Here is a 16,884-nt window from a genome sequence, read left to right as displayed (position 1 = left end):
ATTTTTATTTTTTTGGTAATTCGTTTTTTTTTAATTTATTTTATTCAATTGTAGAATACTGTAGATATTATGTTGAACATTAAAATTAATGTAACCAATTGATTGATAATAATTAAAAAATCTATTTTCATACCTACTGTTCCTGACTATTGTTCTCTGTTTGAGTAACATCACTTGATCAAGCCTTTTCTAACATTCCACACTACAAAATAAGTCATTATAATTGAAAAAAAAAAAAGTAGTAAAAGTATGTATGATTCATGCTGATATTGTATCGGATCAATATCGGTATCGGCCGATACGCAAGGCTACAATATTGGCATCATATCGGAAATGAAAAATTTGTATTGGGACATCCCTACATGACATTGTTTCTGTTCCACATTACGCTGAATAAAATGTGAGCGCCCTCGTGTGCCATAATTGTATGAAATGCTATCAGGGAATATTGTTCATTTAAATGTTATTAATCACCATGCACAATTACAACTGAATCCCAAAAGGGATTTGCTATACCGGAGCTTTCTGGCAACCCTGCATTCGAATGAACTTTCTATTAAGATGAAAGTTGGTGAATGTTCACCCCTGAAAACCATACTCCTTTTAAAGTCCAAAGCCAAACAGTAGGTAAGGGAGGACTGTGTAAAGTTATGTGTAATTTCATGATGGGCATCATCATCGTCACGCACTGACGACATCTGACTGTGAGTGTCACTGCCTTATTATCTTCCCGACGCAGGGCGGATTAGAAAAAATGCGATTTCAGATGGCTCTACCTTCCACATCGCACTCCCTCTGCCATCGCTCCGTTTAGTGATTATTGTTAAAACAGAAGGGGGGAAAAAATCACGTTGGAAATAATTAGGATAGTAATTATCGTTCCCCCTTCTTGGCGGTGGAGATAAGAATTAACCCAGGAGAGAGAGAGCAGCAGCAGAGGGTGGGGGCGGAGACTCTCCGAGCCCCAAAAGTCTCATGAATTTGTCTGATCAGTCACAGTCTGATACGGCGTGTGGCTTCTGATGTGAGCAGTAGTAATCAGATTACAAAACAGTAATTGCCTAAATGTGTTTTGACACAGTGGTTAAAAAAAAAAAAAGAAGAAGAAGAAGAAGAAGAAGCAGGAATCAAACTGCAGGTCAGAATTCAACAGTGTGAACAGTCAGATTTAACTACCTGAAGATCACCTGCTGGATGCAAGCACGCACTACATCTATATATGTTTAATAAGCCACTATCATGTGGTGCTATTCTTATGCTACTTGTCTCTGAAAATGCATTTGTTTATTCCTTAAGGTCATTGGAGCAAAGATGTCTAAATTAGGCTGGTTAAAAAAAAAAAAAACCTTTTTAAAGAGTCTAATATATGTATTTAATGCAGTGGTTCCCAATCTTTTTTTTCTAGAATTAGTTTTTGATCACGTTTTTTTTTTTATTTTTAGTTGAACTAGATTTATATTTCACAAAGTGAATGTATAGAAATACAGTTGTTTAAGATTGTGTGTTGTTTTAGCTGACGTATTTCAGAATTTGGCTGTATCTGATATAGAAAGGGGTTAATATCATGAGTTGCCCAACAGATATCAATTGTCACGCCCCTGATACATGATAAGCATGCACTAGACTACCAGGAAAAAGTGAGGAAAAAAAACGTTATCTGTCAAAACCATGTCCACTGAAATTTAGGAGTTTGGTCTGCGTATGACTTTTTTGACTCAATAGGGAATAATAACAACAAAATAAACCATAATAATCTGATGTGTAGTAGATTGTGTGGATTTTTTCATCCGACACCCACCTTCGCGATACCACTCATACCCTTGACGATACGTCTTGTGATGTTTTATTATCGCGATATCTTGCACAATATATCATCCCAACTTTACATACCTTTAAGTGTGCCGTGCTCAGATTTTTAAAACCCCCAGTATTGCTATGAACCCAAAATCTCTAATTAGACGTGCATTCCTTGTGTTGTGGATGGACGATGGATGGATGGATGGATGGATAGCCATAAGACTTAAATTGTGTGATAAATATCGGTACTCCCATTCTGTAATTTTGCTACCAAACACGGCAAAAACCAAAATAGACGATGCATTGAAATGTAATAAACTTTATACCCAACAAGAACAAGCAGAGTTTCTTGAGTGGTCTGATGGTGTTGTAGAACTATCCACAATCCACATCTATAATAGAAGTAAGGACTTGAAAGAGGATCTTTGGTAATGCTGCTTGGATCTTACACGTTGTCATATAGATCTATGTCGCAAACACTGATGTCTGTGACTGCAAAGAAAGCTGTTGAGTGTGATTCTCTATCATTATGAATAAATAGTATTAAACCAGTACTATGGAAGTGTGATTGTATTCTATAATTTGTGTCAAATGTATAGCAATCCACTTTACGCTAGTGTGAGCATTAATGTATATAGAACTAGTAGTAATTCTCAGTCAAACCTTTTGAGTTTGTAGTTAAAAAAACAAACTTCAAATGCTTCTTTTGTTCGTCTTACATTCCCTGTGATTTTCATAATCAAACTGTATTTTTTTGGTTTATGTGCTGATCTGCTTCCATCAGGTAGGTTTATTGATTGCGGCAGTCGGTAGCCAGTCAGTAATCAATGGACACTCGAGCTGTCACATCTTTAAAAAAAAAAAAAAGTCCAATCATGAAAATATGGAGCTGCTGTTATTTTTCTTTTCTTGATTGAGTCTCACAACTGTATTACAACAAACACAAGCACGGTGTCTATAAAGGAAGTTGTTTTGTTGTGATTTTCATGCCCAAATGTTCATTTTCGAAAAAGAGGAGCTCTGTTCGAGCAAGAGCAATTTTGCCTGTTAGCAAACAGCTTCCCCATTATCTTCCCTTTGATTGCTTGCCTCCATCAAGGTGAGCGATTAGACCACCGCTCCTGTGAAGCTCTAGAAGTTGTCCTGAAATCGCTACACTTTGATTTCATCAGTCTGCACGCGGCCCAACTGGAGGAAAATGTGAGTTTTATGAGCAAAACTTTTTTTTTCCCCCCCGTCCAACACCGTTTCATATTATTCAGGCCTCGGTCTGTATCAGATTAAAGGTTTTTTTTTTTTTTTCTCCATAAGAAACTTCATAACATTTCTGTCAAATTTAAGGCCTGGCTTTTTTCATTTCTCCCTCATCCCTATTTTTGTGTTCCAGGGAGCATCATCCTTGCTGGATATGATTTTGTACTATGAATCTACGGCACATCTTGACATTTCTGACAACAGCAGCATGGGAACATTGGGTTGGAGAGCCCTTGCTCATTTGATAAAGCAGGTGGGCTGACGTGGTGAAATAGTAATCCTTTCATGTAAGCTTTCACTGAGGGAGTAATGTACATCCTGGGAAAGGGAGTTCCATAAATCGGGAACATAGGATGGAGCAAACAAGTTTTCCCTCAGTGAATGCAAACATGAATACATCCACAAACACACACGTTGCAGAAGCTACTCATATGATGATTCGATGACTATCAGATCGTATAGTTTTCAGATGAAGTTTTGGTGTGGCAAACATTTCTTAGAACTTGCACAACTTTTCCCCCTTCATGGATGGTGTGAGGTCACTATTGAAAACTTTGTGTGTACACACGTAAATATTTATACGCAAATGAAAAATTCTTTACAAGTTTGCAAATGTACAGTACATTTGATGATAAGAGCTACATTTGTGGATTTTCTTCCTGTGGATATGAATCTGAAAAATGGATTATGGTCAATATTACCTTGTGAGGTCACAGGCAATATGTGTCGAGTAAAGATCCGCAATGCAAATACTGCTCACGGGGTGATCCAGAACTAAATCCGATATGTCATCTAAAGATTTTAAATCATCCTTTTTGAAATTTACAGAACTTCAATCAAACTTTAAAAAAAATCCATTGTCACACCTGGTCACCTTAAGTCCAGAATATTTGGCAAATGGATGCCTCAGCACCCACTTTACAACCACTGCATGTTTTGTAGAGGTGGATGTATTATAAATCAATTTTACCATTGATTAACTAACTAAATCTGCAGTTCAAAATAGAAATTGAAGATATCTAAAAAGTTATTTTGCCTAGTATGAATTAGAGTTCTAGTTATTTCTATTAACTCTATCTCCTATCTCAGAAATGGACTTGACAAACAGTGTTTTAGATATCTTTAATTACAGTTTTGACTATGAAATACTAAGTCTAGCGCAGCATAGCAAAGAATAATAGGATATAGATCAAATATAGGAACAGCATCAGTTTCCTGAGGTTTAACTTATAGATTATGAAGAAGAGGACACCCAGGATGGATCCCTGGAACAGCAAAGGACATGAGAGTACAAAAGGAGGAGGCATCACCAAGCAGTGACGAATAGATGATGAATCAGTTCAGAACTGAAAGGAACTTAAACCTGCACTCTACCCCAGATGGCTGGAATCTGCAAAACTGGTTTGAAGGATTAAGCTCTTTGGTCTCCTTCACGGAAACTGTCGAAAAGGATCAAATTAGCTATTTCTGATGTTAGTTTAACAATTAAAGCTGCAGCGTTAAAGGGTCATGGTGGAAGCCACTGATATCAGTGTGGATTAGGGGTTGAACAACGACTAAAATTTTAAAGGTCGACTCTATGTGCATACTAATCGAGTCGACGTTGAATAGTCGATGACGTCACCAAGAGCCAAAACCGAACCGAGTGGCAGCCGAGTGCCTTCCCCCGCTCACGGAGCCTCCGTCCTGCGCTGCTTAATACACAGACATATTACCATTACAGCTAACGTTTGCATGTATATTAGCCGTAGTATCTGCCTACCAGCTGCAGTTTGAGGAGAAACGCTTGATGTTGTGCTGCATTGCCGTGCAGGGGTACTAGGACCCTCGTTTGCTGTGTTGCACCGCCATCTTGGGCAAAAGTCAGATAATGCGACTAGTCAACGTCACGTAGACAGACTCGCGAGATAACACCATAGTCGACTAGTCTACTTTAGTGTTGTCTCACGAGGACACTTTACACAAATGATACACTGTGTTGTTTTCGTCTCCTCTCGTTCACTGTGCATGCATGTGTGTGTGTTTCAGAGTGTGGGTCTCACCAGGTTGGATCTGTGTAACATGGCCTTGTTGGACTATCCAGCTCAAGCTCTGTCCAAGGCTCTGCTGACCAGTCGACTCTCTGTTCTCCACCTCAACAATGCCCAACTCAGTGGCAGGCCCCTGTACACACTGGGTATGACACACACACACACACACACACACACACACACATAAAATGTAGGTGAGTGTGTGTATTTTCTGGGGCCAGCAGGACCAGATTTTGACCTGTGACCGACTCAGCAGGCCTGGATCTGGATTACACTACTAATCTCTTACCTGTCACTTTACACACCACTGCACACATTTTCATAGACCCTGGCAGCCAACACACACACACATATATACAAATTTGACCTTTGTAGCATCATAAATTGTATTTTCATTTAACCGTAGTACTGTTATTAGTGTCAACTGCTTGGTCAGTAGCATACTAACCAAAATAAGTATCCAGAATTTCTAAACTTCATGCAAAGCTTTACCTTTTTAGTTGTTATTTAAAAAAATGGACACCAGGTTTGTATCTTTATCATCTTAGAGCAGAGAATCACCAACATAAACGCAACGTGCTGCTCAAACTTAATTCCCAATGTTTTCCGCTGAATCCTAGATCTTTTTCAAACTTCCACAACAATACCTCCCCCTCCTCCCTTGCTCACCCTATACCCCAATCCATCGTCCCTGCCTGTTCAGAGTCCGCCGGCAGCCCCCACCCCTTCCCTGTCAGCAGGGGGTCTACGCTGAGGATCATTGCCTTCGATCAGAGAGGCTCATGATTGTGGGATGGGGCGCTTGCGGCGGAGCAGACCGGATCAATCCCACCGATTTTGCCATTTGGTTCCCACTGTGCCTGATGACAGTGTTGGCATTCCACATGCAGCCCAACAGGCTTGATCAAATCTGCAGCATCGATCTGGATGGAACGGCCACTGGGGCCCAGGCGACATGGGCACATGTGTACACAAAGTACAGTTTTTCCACACCAAAAAACACACATCGCACATGCTGAAAGACCATTGTATGTCAACAAAATAAAGCAACATATGTTCTAAATCCTCCAGGGAAGGAATATATGTATTTAATAAATGGTTATATTTCTATTCTAATTCCAATATTATAAATAGGTTTTCATAGAATTTGCATTTGATTAAAAGTGGCTTTATCGTGTTTAAACACAACTCTTAACATATTTACTTTCCCTATAGTTAGCATAGATGAGACCCTTTTTAAATTTAAAACCATGCTTACTTTTTAAATAACTATTTGTTCTAAAATTGAACAACTTGTAAAAATAGAAAGTCTTAGACTTAGGAGACATTTGTGAGCACAATACTTGAATCTAAGATAGACCTCATGCCATGAAAGATTCCATTAAATTTGGGAGGTGATCCACATCAATATAGCTGATTCTAGATCAGTTTCAAAAATCTAAAAATTCCTATCTCTCATCATTATAGAAATTTAATGTTTTTAAATTGTAAACTCTGACTCAATTATGTTTGGTTGGTTCTTCAATTACCCCACCGAGTTTCATCCGTATTGGATCCAGATTGCGCATTTTATCGCAATAAAAAAATAAACTTTTGGACCTTCTATACTGTTATCAATGGTGATAGAAATTTCTCACAAGCCTTTAATGGTGGTACTATGATCAAGATCACTAATCCAGATTCAGTAACTACAATATTTAGCTCTTGGCTGAAGTTTGCGCTCTCTGGGTGCTTTTGTTAACACTCAAATAGATGCACATGATTTATTTTTTTACTTCAGGTGTGGGTGTCCATATTGATCATAACACCATACTGTAGGTCATTGTTCATTTACAAAAACAACTGCAGGAAGAATCTAAACCCTGAAACACAAAAATATCTTTAAATGGGGTTTTAACCCCATGATTTTAATTCATGAGGTAATCTTTGATGTGTTTTTTTTCTCTTTAGTAAAGTGGTGGTATATTCTTTTCTCATACTTTGTTATGTGCAGCATCTAAACTCTACAAAAGCAATGTTTTTGTCTAAACTATAACAAATACATATTTAACACTCTTATGCTGTTGTCTATTGCCAAAAGTTTAAAATGTTCACAAAAGGTGACAGAAAACTTTTGTTTGTTGAAGTTGGTGCACTGAAGACGAACCGGGCCTTAAAAGAGCTTCAGCTGGCCAACAACTCGTTGAATAGCTACCAGGATGCCTTGCAGCTGGGAGACCTGCTGCGATACAACCAAACTTTGCAGACCTTGGAACTCAGCAACAATGCTTTAGCCGACCCTGGTAAAAACTTTCTTGGTATATTTTCATAATTTCTAAAATTATACACGTGCCTACTTTGGCCCCGTTTACTCGTGTTTTTTGGAAAATGGATACATGTGGTAGGTAGTACTGAAAAGATGTATTGTGAGAGTAGAAAGAGGATGTAGTAGAACAGAAGATGTTGTTAATTAGGCAATGACCCCAGTGACTGTTTGGCAGCTGTGTATGAGAAAAAAACAACAAAAGAGCTATTGTGTTTATGAAAGTGCAACAGCCCTTTACACATGCATCGTCCAGCTTTAAAATGATCGGGATATGCAGAAAGATCAACGTGCTGTATACATAGCAAGACAATAACACTCCCACTGAACATCTGTCGGGGTGTTGTAACTCACAGAAGTTTGATAATTGAATGATTTTTTTCCATCCTCAGGTTTAGAGGAGCTGTGTGATGGTCTGAGGTGTCAGACGTCAGTCCTGAAGGTTTTACTGCTGAGAAACAACCAGATCACAGCAAAGGGGATGGACCATCTGGCCAAAGCTCTGGTAATTTGAGCTTTTATTTATTTAGTTTATCGTGAGACTTGTCAGACCAATCAGAGGATCTCTGGTACAATCAATGCAATGTGGCACCAGTTTCCTTCTCAGGTGTGAGACAGGAATCACGGATCCTCATCCCAGATCAGCTCACTCAAAAGGGAATCCTTAAAATTGTCAACATCGCTCTACTTTTGACCCAGAAACAGCTAAAGCCCTTAAGGTAGAGGCATCTCATCCTCGATGAGCTGCATTCAGTTGTCCAATTTTACTATCTTCCACAATAAAGTGACATAACTCTTTGTTCTCTGTCATTGCTGTTTGTACATCTGGGTTTCGGTCTTGGGGGAGCTAGTCTTGCACCAGCACTTTCAAGGGTGTTCCAATCGCTCATTGATATAATCTCAACAGTGTATCTTGGGTATCGGAACCTGACTGAAACTCTTTACTCGATGTTCAAACCAACTGCAACTTGCTCCTTTGTACGCTGCAGCAGTAGCTCTACTCTGAGAACCTCCCAGACGTCCAAGACTAGCCCGCAGCTTACTCCAAACTCATTATAACCCTCTTGTTCTACACTGTAGAGGGTATTTTGTTGGAGGGAGGATCCTGCCTTTGGCTATGGTAGTTCTCTGAGCTAAAAGCCTCCAGTTCTTTTGAAGGCACTTTAAACCTAATGTGAACTGAACTCACAACAATGAATTGCATTCCTTGAAAACCTCCTTAAAAATCCCCCTCTCGTGCCTCAGCACACTCCTAATAGCATGCAGTCCTTCCGCTTGATTGTCAACATAAACTGCACCTTCCTGTCATGTGATTGGCGACTGTACAAGTCAAAAGGCTAGAAATTAACAGCCTGCCTCATACTCTCACACACATCCACACACTTCTTCCCCGAGTCCAAACGAAAGAAGAAACAGTTTGATTAAATAATAGATGTGTGTTAAGGAGGACCGATCATGCAGCCTGCCAGTCAGAGGGATAAATAGATGTCCTTGCAGGCCATAATGACCATAATTAGAGCCGTAACGGGTTGTGTCGAATATGACGAGGAGGAAAGCTGTTATTAACCTTTCTGCTTGTGTCTGTTCTTTCCTTTCTGTCCTCGTGTCTTATTCAGAGGATATTTTGTTTAACTGTGATCCAAATTGAGGTGAATTTAAGTTGCTGGGCTTGTTTTGCATGTGTTTTCTTTGTTATGTTTTTTTCTTTTGGAGCCATCATGTCATGTGTGAAAGCATACTGTGTTTTTGGTGGTTTCGTACCCCTCACCCCCTCAAACTTCTCACTCTAAACCCTCCCGCGGTTTACGTTTGACAGGTTTCAACCATGCTTGACTCTCACACACTCTCAACCACGCAGTTGCCTCTCTAATTGCCTGCTATTATCCCTCGTGCATATCCATTCGGGACAATCCTTCCTACCTCTCTTCACCAGAGAAGCTTCTTGGCTGCACAGCCGTGCCTCGGTGTGTCGCGACTTGCCGAAGCGGGGTGGGCCCTCTCAAGTGTGTTTGTTGTCACCGCAGTGCAAATTAACTGCAAAGAAGATGCTCCCCACGTCTGTCAGGCGCTCTACCGGCTTCCTTTACCGCCCCCGTGCTCCTTCTCTCTTCACAGCAGTGACCAGAGGAGTTTAACAAGGGTGGCGAGGCGAGGGGGCAACCAAGGAGTGGGTGGCATGTTCCTCTTCAAGCTGTTGGACAATTGTAAGCCTCTGGTGACCCAGACACCCCCGGCTTCATGCAGCAGCTAATCAAGCGTCCATGCTAATGCGGCTCTGGAGAGAGGAAACAGAAGTTCAGAGCGTTAAACATGAGAGGAAGAAATTTGATAGGGAATGAGGATCCTTGCATATTAACAATGAAAATTTTAACTACTTAGTCTTCACACACACACACACACACACAAGGGATGGAAGTTATTTTTTTCTATTCTAATAACGACCAGCCACTTTCATATTTAAGCAATGATGTGTATAGTTACAGTACAATGCTGAGAAGAAACTTTTTTTTTTTTTTTTTGCATAGGACATGCACATAGTATTTCCCAACCAGTACTTGTTGTTAGCACAGCAGAATATTCAGCAATTATGTGATATTAATGAATGATGACATGGGTAAAACTATCTATGGAACAAGTTGAGATGAAGTCTAACTAGACAAAGCAGCTCAGAATGAAAGTTAAAATGTTATATAAAATAAGTAGTAACCCTTCCAGGGCACACAGATTGACTTAATAAAATAAAAGCTACTAAAGCAAAGATACGACAGCAGTGAGTTTAACTACTTTCTAGTCATTTTGGTAAAAATAAGATACACACTTGTTGCACTGGCAATCAATCATTGGATCAATCACCTTACCTGATGGTTGTAATTTACCACTTGTGTTGCAGCCAGTACTAAAGATACTGCAGATACTGGATTTGGGTGGGAACCTCCTGGGGAATGAAGGGATGCAGATCCTTAGGGAGCCTCTGATGGTGAACTGCTCAGTGCTGCAGCTTGGCCTCACCCAAACTAACATCACCTGTGAAGGTACAATCTTTTTTTTTTTTTTTTGGTTTCCAAATAATCAACTTTATATACATGCATACATACATACATATATTTGCATATCCTAGATATGGTTGGTCAAACTGCAGCAATCCATAAAAAGCCAAACGGCCATCAAATTAAACCAAAATTAAATCTTTGAGGTAAACTGTCCTGTTCAAACTTTAACCTCAGTTGGTAAGTTACTTCCTATCTCTGATTCAGGCACAGTGGCATTAGCCGAGTTCCTGGCAGAAAGTCGTCAGATCCAGAAACTAGACCTACGCGAGAACCAGGTGAAGATCGGAGGACTGATGGCTCTGAGTCTGGCCCTGAGAATCAACTGCTCCCTTACCTGTCTAGAGTTGGACCACATAGCACCACAAGAGCAGGTAGGAGCAACGGTCTTGATAGAACAGTGATAGCTGGCAAAAAGACGTTCACATTAGACACTTAAACACTGTTCTTGGCTTGAAACAACATACAGTACCTCTGTTGACTTGCCCTTTTAACAGCATCTTAGTGCATGTATACTTCAGAGAAGACTCAACCAGCCTTTATCTACAATTTGATGTTAAATGATTTGACGTCTATAAAAAAAGGTGGAGGACGGTTGGGGTCCTTTAAGGTCGATGTTTAATTGACCTATAGCTGAAAGCGAAACACTTTTTCTCTCAGCAATTCTTCCCAGTCTGTTCAACAGTTCAGAGGTTAGCTAAACAAGGGCGTACAAGGTTTAATGAGTGCAAATGATAATGTTTGTGTCTGATGAGCATTTTACAGCAGTGTTACTGTCATGGTCTCTCTGTTTTGCTTGCATCTACTGAAAGCCAATTTGTGCAATGTACAATGTGCAATTCATAATTTTTTGGGTGTGAGCTTTTTAAATTTCTCACAAAAAAAACAACTTAGCCATCAAATAAATGTATCCATTTTCTGGCTTGTGACACATTGCCTTTGAGGGTGACGTATTAACCCATTGGCTTAAATATCCCACCTACTAACAGGAGCCTGAATGTTATTCCATTCCTCTTTCCGTCGTCATATTACTATGGCTGATTGGTGCACCATGACTGCTCTTGTCAATATAATTGGAAGCCTTGATGTTGTGTTTGACTCAAGGATTGCCTGTTATGAACATTTTCAGACATGCTTTTGGTCTGCGGTCACACATTTGTCATTGCTGTAGCAGCAGTGATACTTTTGTCTCTCTCCACCTTCCGATGCTACAGAGGCCTGAGGAAAATGATGCCATAACTTTAATACATGCCCCTGCTGGATTCACAAAATAATTACCCACACTTGCCATCTGTTTGTCATGATTTTATCTCTGCTAACTTATTTGCATATTAAAGCATTAATTAAAATCTCTAAGGAAGCAAAAGCTTACTTTAAAATGAACTCTGAAGGCAATCCGTGCATAGCCTCCAAAGTTGTTTTATTTTTGTTTGCACAAATTTTTTTTTCTGTCCGCATGTTGTTTACACGATTAAGCCTGATTTTTATGAAATGTCTCCTCTGGCTAAAGTCAGGCAGCGAAATGTGCCAGATATTTTGAGAAGCAGCTTTGAAGAGCCATGACGCTTCCGTGTGTGTCATTAAAACTGAGATTTCTTCATCTTCGTCTTCCTCACTTCCACACCAGAAGCCTGCATATTGCCGTCTCTGTCTTCATGCTTCTCTAAGCTGCTGAGAGATGTGATTAGCATTCCTACCATTGTTGGGAGTTAGTGTGGCCGGGCATTTTAAGGGAATTGTAATAAGGGAATTTTTAAGCTCTGTCAGGTTTTAGAGCCGCACAGCTGGGATTTGTCTTGGCGTGGCATATCCAGGTGGGAGGAGTGACGATTGTATTAAAAAGCAAATCTTTCCATCAGAAAACAGCGGGTGGCCAGATCAAGTGTTCTCGCTCAGTCATATTCCCCGGGTCGCCAAGGAATACGTGAAAATTTCATTCTTCTGTAGGAAAATAAGTGTGGGTATGAAAGTGAGCGAGGGTGGGGGGGGCGTTAGAGCCCCACTTTGTGTGTTTGTGTGTTCATATATGTTCCCTTTGTGTGTGGCTCTGAGATGTGGGGGAGCTGTTGACGATGCGCATATTTAAAAGGAGAGGAAAGAAGGTGAAGAGAGGAGATGAAATCTGGGTCCTCTCGTCTTTGTTTACCCGAGTCTGATGTTTCATGTCTGTTGCCACATTTCTCCATTTGATCAGTGGCCTGTTTGCTGTTAATTATTCATTATTTACCCATTTAAAATATTCATGCACCCTGGCCCAAGTGGAAAGACGTCTTTTCCGAGGGGCAAGTTCTCTGTGTAGCCACTGCAAGTCGGAACAGTTTCCACGCCCTCGTCAGGGGACTGTGTTAACCCAGCTAATTAAGCAGATTCCCCCCGATCTGCATTCTGGTAATCGCAGTTGGACGAAGTCGCCTCACAACCCTGTTTACCTGTTTGAAGTTCAAACATTTGGCACTGGATTTGGTCAGTGATATCTGTTGAGTTGTTAAAGAAAGCCAAGAATTTCATGATAATGTTGTCTCATAAAGGTGCTGTCAATACACATAACAAAAGGCACGAAGAAGAGTATTAAGAAGTTAGCTTTATGGGTTATGCTGAAGCATCCAGTCCCTTTCTAAACTCACCATATGCTCTTTGTCTCAATTTTAAACCTAAACTTCAGAAATTGGTAAAAAAAAAAAAAAAAAATTTTCATTTTGAGAACAAGCTGCTCCTGTTTCATGGTCGACTGCAGCGTACCTTCAACGTGAAACTGATCAGTATTTTAAAAGCCTTTGATTACAAGAATGAAGTCACTGATCCAAACATATTGACATGAAACCAACTAAATCTTGTTTTTCTTTGTCCGAGAGGGTTTTAGGATATCTAAACAATCTTTCATTTCCCTTCTTTCAGAATCAGTTTTAATTTGCCAAGTACATTCACGCATATTTGTTTTTGGTTTCTAAGAAAGGAAAAAACTTTAAAAGAACTATAAACAACAAATATATATATATATATATATACGTATATAGATACGTATATATATATATATATATATTGGGGTTTTTTTTGGTTTTTTTTTGCAGGCACGTTCACACTGGCAAACTGATTTGTTTACAAAAGTCAGCTTTACTTGGGGCTATGTACTCAAACAAAGTCTAGAGCACATCAGGCAAGCAAACTCTACTCAATGGAAAATGTGAATTTTTTTTGTTTCAATTTACAGTTCTGAGAGTAGAACTGCTGTTTGAGTAAAGTTGCAGACAGGATGCTTGTAGAAACGTATTGGAAAATTGCGGTAAAATGTGTAGGGCAGAAGCATCTTAATTCTCCCTATGGCTCTACCAGCTGTAGAGAGAATGGACAAACAAAATGACAATGAATATTTTTAAACCAAGCCCTTCTCTAACTGCATTTGTGAAGTATTGGCCATGTCTCGTCGGCACTTTTCCTTTACCTTTCCTGGTTAAGTTTGTGATGTGACACCTGAGCAAAGACACGTTTGTTTGGGTCTGTGGAGAGATCGCTGTTACAAATGCACAGCCTTGAAGCAAGGCCTCCTTTTTTAGGAGCAGCATGAGACACAGAGGTTCCTGGGGATGTGTTTGGGCACCCCTCCTGTCACGGTCAGTCCCAGTAGTGTGGCTAGGTGACAGGACGGCCTGACCATGCATGTAGTCAGCACTCGGGTTTCAGCTCGCATCATGATGACACTGCCGCTCTGGGGAATAAGGGTAGGTAGGCAGACATCAGCAACCAGGCAGAACAAACCTCCCAGCAACGGCTCAGAGGGCAGCGGAGGGATGGCTTGGAGCTGCTGGAGGGACCAGAGTTTATGCTCCACTTTCTTTGAGGAATAACAGCAACAACATGCCTCAAAATGCAAAAAAGAAACACTTTTTTTTGAACAACTATTTGACAGGTGAATGACCAGGAGTAAGTAACTTCCAATTGGTCCATACGCTGGAAACGTTGACCAAACAACAGCCAAAAACATTGGATTATGGATCATAAGGAGTCTTAGAAAAGGGAAACAGCTCGACTCGTCTTTCACCTGACAAGCTGACAGATTGCAATGGGGAAAGGGGAAGTTAGTTGAGTGTAATGGTCATTCATTAACTCACTGTCTGCCTGGATCACAAGAGGTTGTCTTACAAGTCATCTTTTATCTCTGCACTGACCTTTCCTCCATAAAATCGTCACATCATCACATTTCTTCAATATTTTTTAATCTTATAAAAACTAAAAGTTAAAGCAACCGAACAGCATGATGGGACCTCTACCATGCTGCAGCTATTTTGACTTCAGGTGGTCACCTATAAACAAACCAGAGAGCTTTGCTTTTATTACCTCATCATGACTCTGCCTTTTCCTTGATAGTTTTGGGGTTATCAGTAGGGATTATGGTAGTGTATATACAGTATATGTTACACTAAGATAAAATGACTCCTAATTTACTTTTTGCTCAACTTGAGTCTCTTTTGGGTAATCAGTCACAATTTAAACAATTTCCCCAAGGCTACAACAGAACAAGGTTGAGTCTTTTGCAGGCCGGCTTTAGGTCATTCGGTGCCCTAGGCAAGAGTGGACAACAAATAGTTGTTGTTTTTTTAAGTCTATACACAGTGTGCACACATTATTATTTATTGTAAATATCAAGACAAAACATTGCAATTCTGTGACACAACAAACCATTGAAAAAAATACAAGCTATTTTAAGAATTAAATTAATACACTATAATATATAGATAATAATTTTTTGGGGGGTGGCGTGCAGGCAGCCGCCTGGTTTCCCTGGCGAGAAGGCCGGCCCTGGTTTTTTGCCATGGCTGGGCAAATCTTCAGTGCCTCACAAAATGATGGGGACGCTTGGGTCAAAAGTTGTTGATGAGATTGTTACAAGGCAAAAGGTTGTGTCATGGCAAACTTAGGACAAAGTCACTGGGAGCAATTCAGGTTTCAAAAAAACAAGTCCATTTATTTTCTGCTTTCAGTCCTTCGTTAAACAACAGGAAAAACAAGGAGAGAATCATCAAAACAAATACTCCATCAAGGGTTCAATTCAGACCTGCTCAGACATTTCCCTGTCCATGTGTGCTGCAGGAGCCATCTTGGCTTGTGCTCCTCTTCCTCACCTTCACTTCCTGCTTTTATAGGCCCGAGGCTCCGCCTCCTCAATCAATGCCTCTCATTTCTGAACCCTTCATAATTGTAATAAAACAAGAATTTTACAAAATATATTAAACACAATTTCTCACTTGCAAAACAAATTAAATACATGTTTGAAATTTACATTTAACAAATATTCCACATTTTAGTTGTGAGGGAGCTTTTGCTTCCTAACAGAGATATTTTCCATTTGTACCCAACTACCATAAAGAACCACACAAAACGAAAAAAAACCTGTTCCCTTTATATCTCATGCTTTTTTCACCCATCGACTGTTCCTATTTTGCATTGATCTCAAATCTTTACATACACATTTTTTTCTCACCTGTATTGTTCAAAATGTTGTAGCTGGTCTTTGCTACCTCCTGATATCTGTAACAGAAACAAAGCTAGACGAGTTTCTCCTGCAAATGTATAAGGGCTGCGTTTGTAGAAGGGGGACGTGGGGCGGGAGGGGGCAATCCCCTGTCTCACTGCAAACACAAAAACAACTGCAGAAACACACTTCTCGCTGCACTCCTGATGTATTTTCAGGCAAAAACAGGCATATTTGCCAGCTGTGTAATTTACTGCAGCTCTCATTTGCATATTAAAGCTTTAATTAGCCCCTCTGAGCGTGTGTGTGCGTCTCTGTGTGTGTGAATGCTTGTATGTTTGTTTGGGGGTTGTGGTGTGGTGTAATCACTTCAGTGTGCAGTCAGGGAGGGAGGGTGTCACTGTTTTTGAACTGATCTGGACTGAGGCCGGAAGGTAACCAAGACGCTCTGATCTTTTATTTTTGTTAGGGTCGAGACAAAGCTGTTTAAGGAATAACTTTTCTTTTAAAAAGATGGAGGTTTTTACCCTCCAAGTAAGTTGAGGTGAATGGAAGCTAATATTTGGTCATTAGGTGAGAATGCTATGCTGACAAATAGGATTTAGCTTCTCAGCTTAATGTCAATACTATCAACAACAATAACGTAAAAAGGTGTGTGGACGGAGAAGATGTTTCCAGGCTTTTGTGGACATTGGGTCTGAAAAACTTGCTTCTTCTTCTCTATTGTTTGTTTTCTTTTTTCTACTTTCTTCTTGAGAAGCAGTGCTCCATACTGGCGGCTTATGCAACTGCATCAGATTTTCAAGGGATTTGGAGGAATTTAAAAGCACTTTAAAAGACCCAAATCAAGGTGTTAAAAACGTCATCTTGTGACTGAGTCCCAGACTATCCTGTGTGAAAGCAGCCAAAGTGTGCACTGTGGCCAGACATTCTAGGTATACTTAAAAGTGTATAGAATAATATTGACTTTTCATTCTTTATTCACTT

The 16,884-nt window shown here is 40.0% G+C and overlaps 1 protein-coding gene across 1 annotated transcript in view; it reads left to right on the top strand.

Moving 5' to 3' along the window:
* The window catches only part of LOC114456691 (protein phosphatase 1 regulatory subunit 37), a 61,688-nt gene that overhangs the window by 25,260 nt on the left and 19,544 nt on the right, over nucleotides 1–16,884 (top strand). The window contains exons 4-10 of the mRNA XM_028438630.1: nucleotides 2,897–2,997; nucleotides 3,185–3,304; nucleotides 5,080–5,227; nucleotides 7,208–7,363; nucleotides 7,776–7,888; nucleotides 10,274–10,415; nucleotides 10,638–10,804. Of these exons, the coding sequence (XP_028294431.1) occupies nucleotides 2,897–2,997; nucleotides 3,185–3,304; nucleotides 5,080–5,227; nucleotides 7,208–7,363; nucleotides 7,776–7,888; nucleotides 10,274–10,415; nucleotides 10,638–10,804 (947 nt within the window). The remainder of the gene's footprint in view (nucleotides 1–2,896; nucleotides 2,998–3,184; nucleotides 3,305–5,079; nucleotides 5,228–7,207; nucleotides 7,364–7,775; nucleotides 7,889–10,273; nucleotides 10,416–10,637; nucleotides 10,805–16,884) is intronic.

The sequence above is a fragment of the Gouania willdenowi genome, chromosome 22, assembly GCF_900634775.1.
Source record: "Gouania willdenowi chromosome 22, fGouWil2.1, whole genome shotgun sequence".
Classification (NCBI taxonomy): Eukaryota; Metazoa; Chordata; class Actinopteri; order Blenniiformes; family Gobiesocidae; genus Gouania; species Gouania willdenowi.
This window is presented reverse-complemented; position numbering and strand designations above follow the sequence as displayed.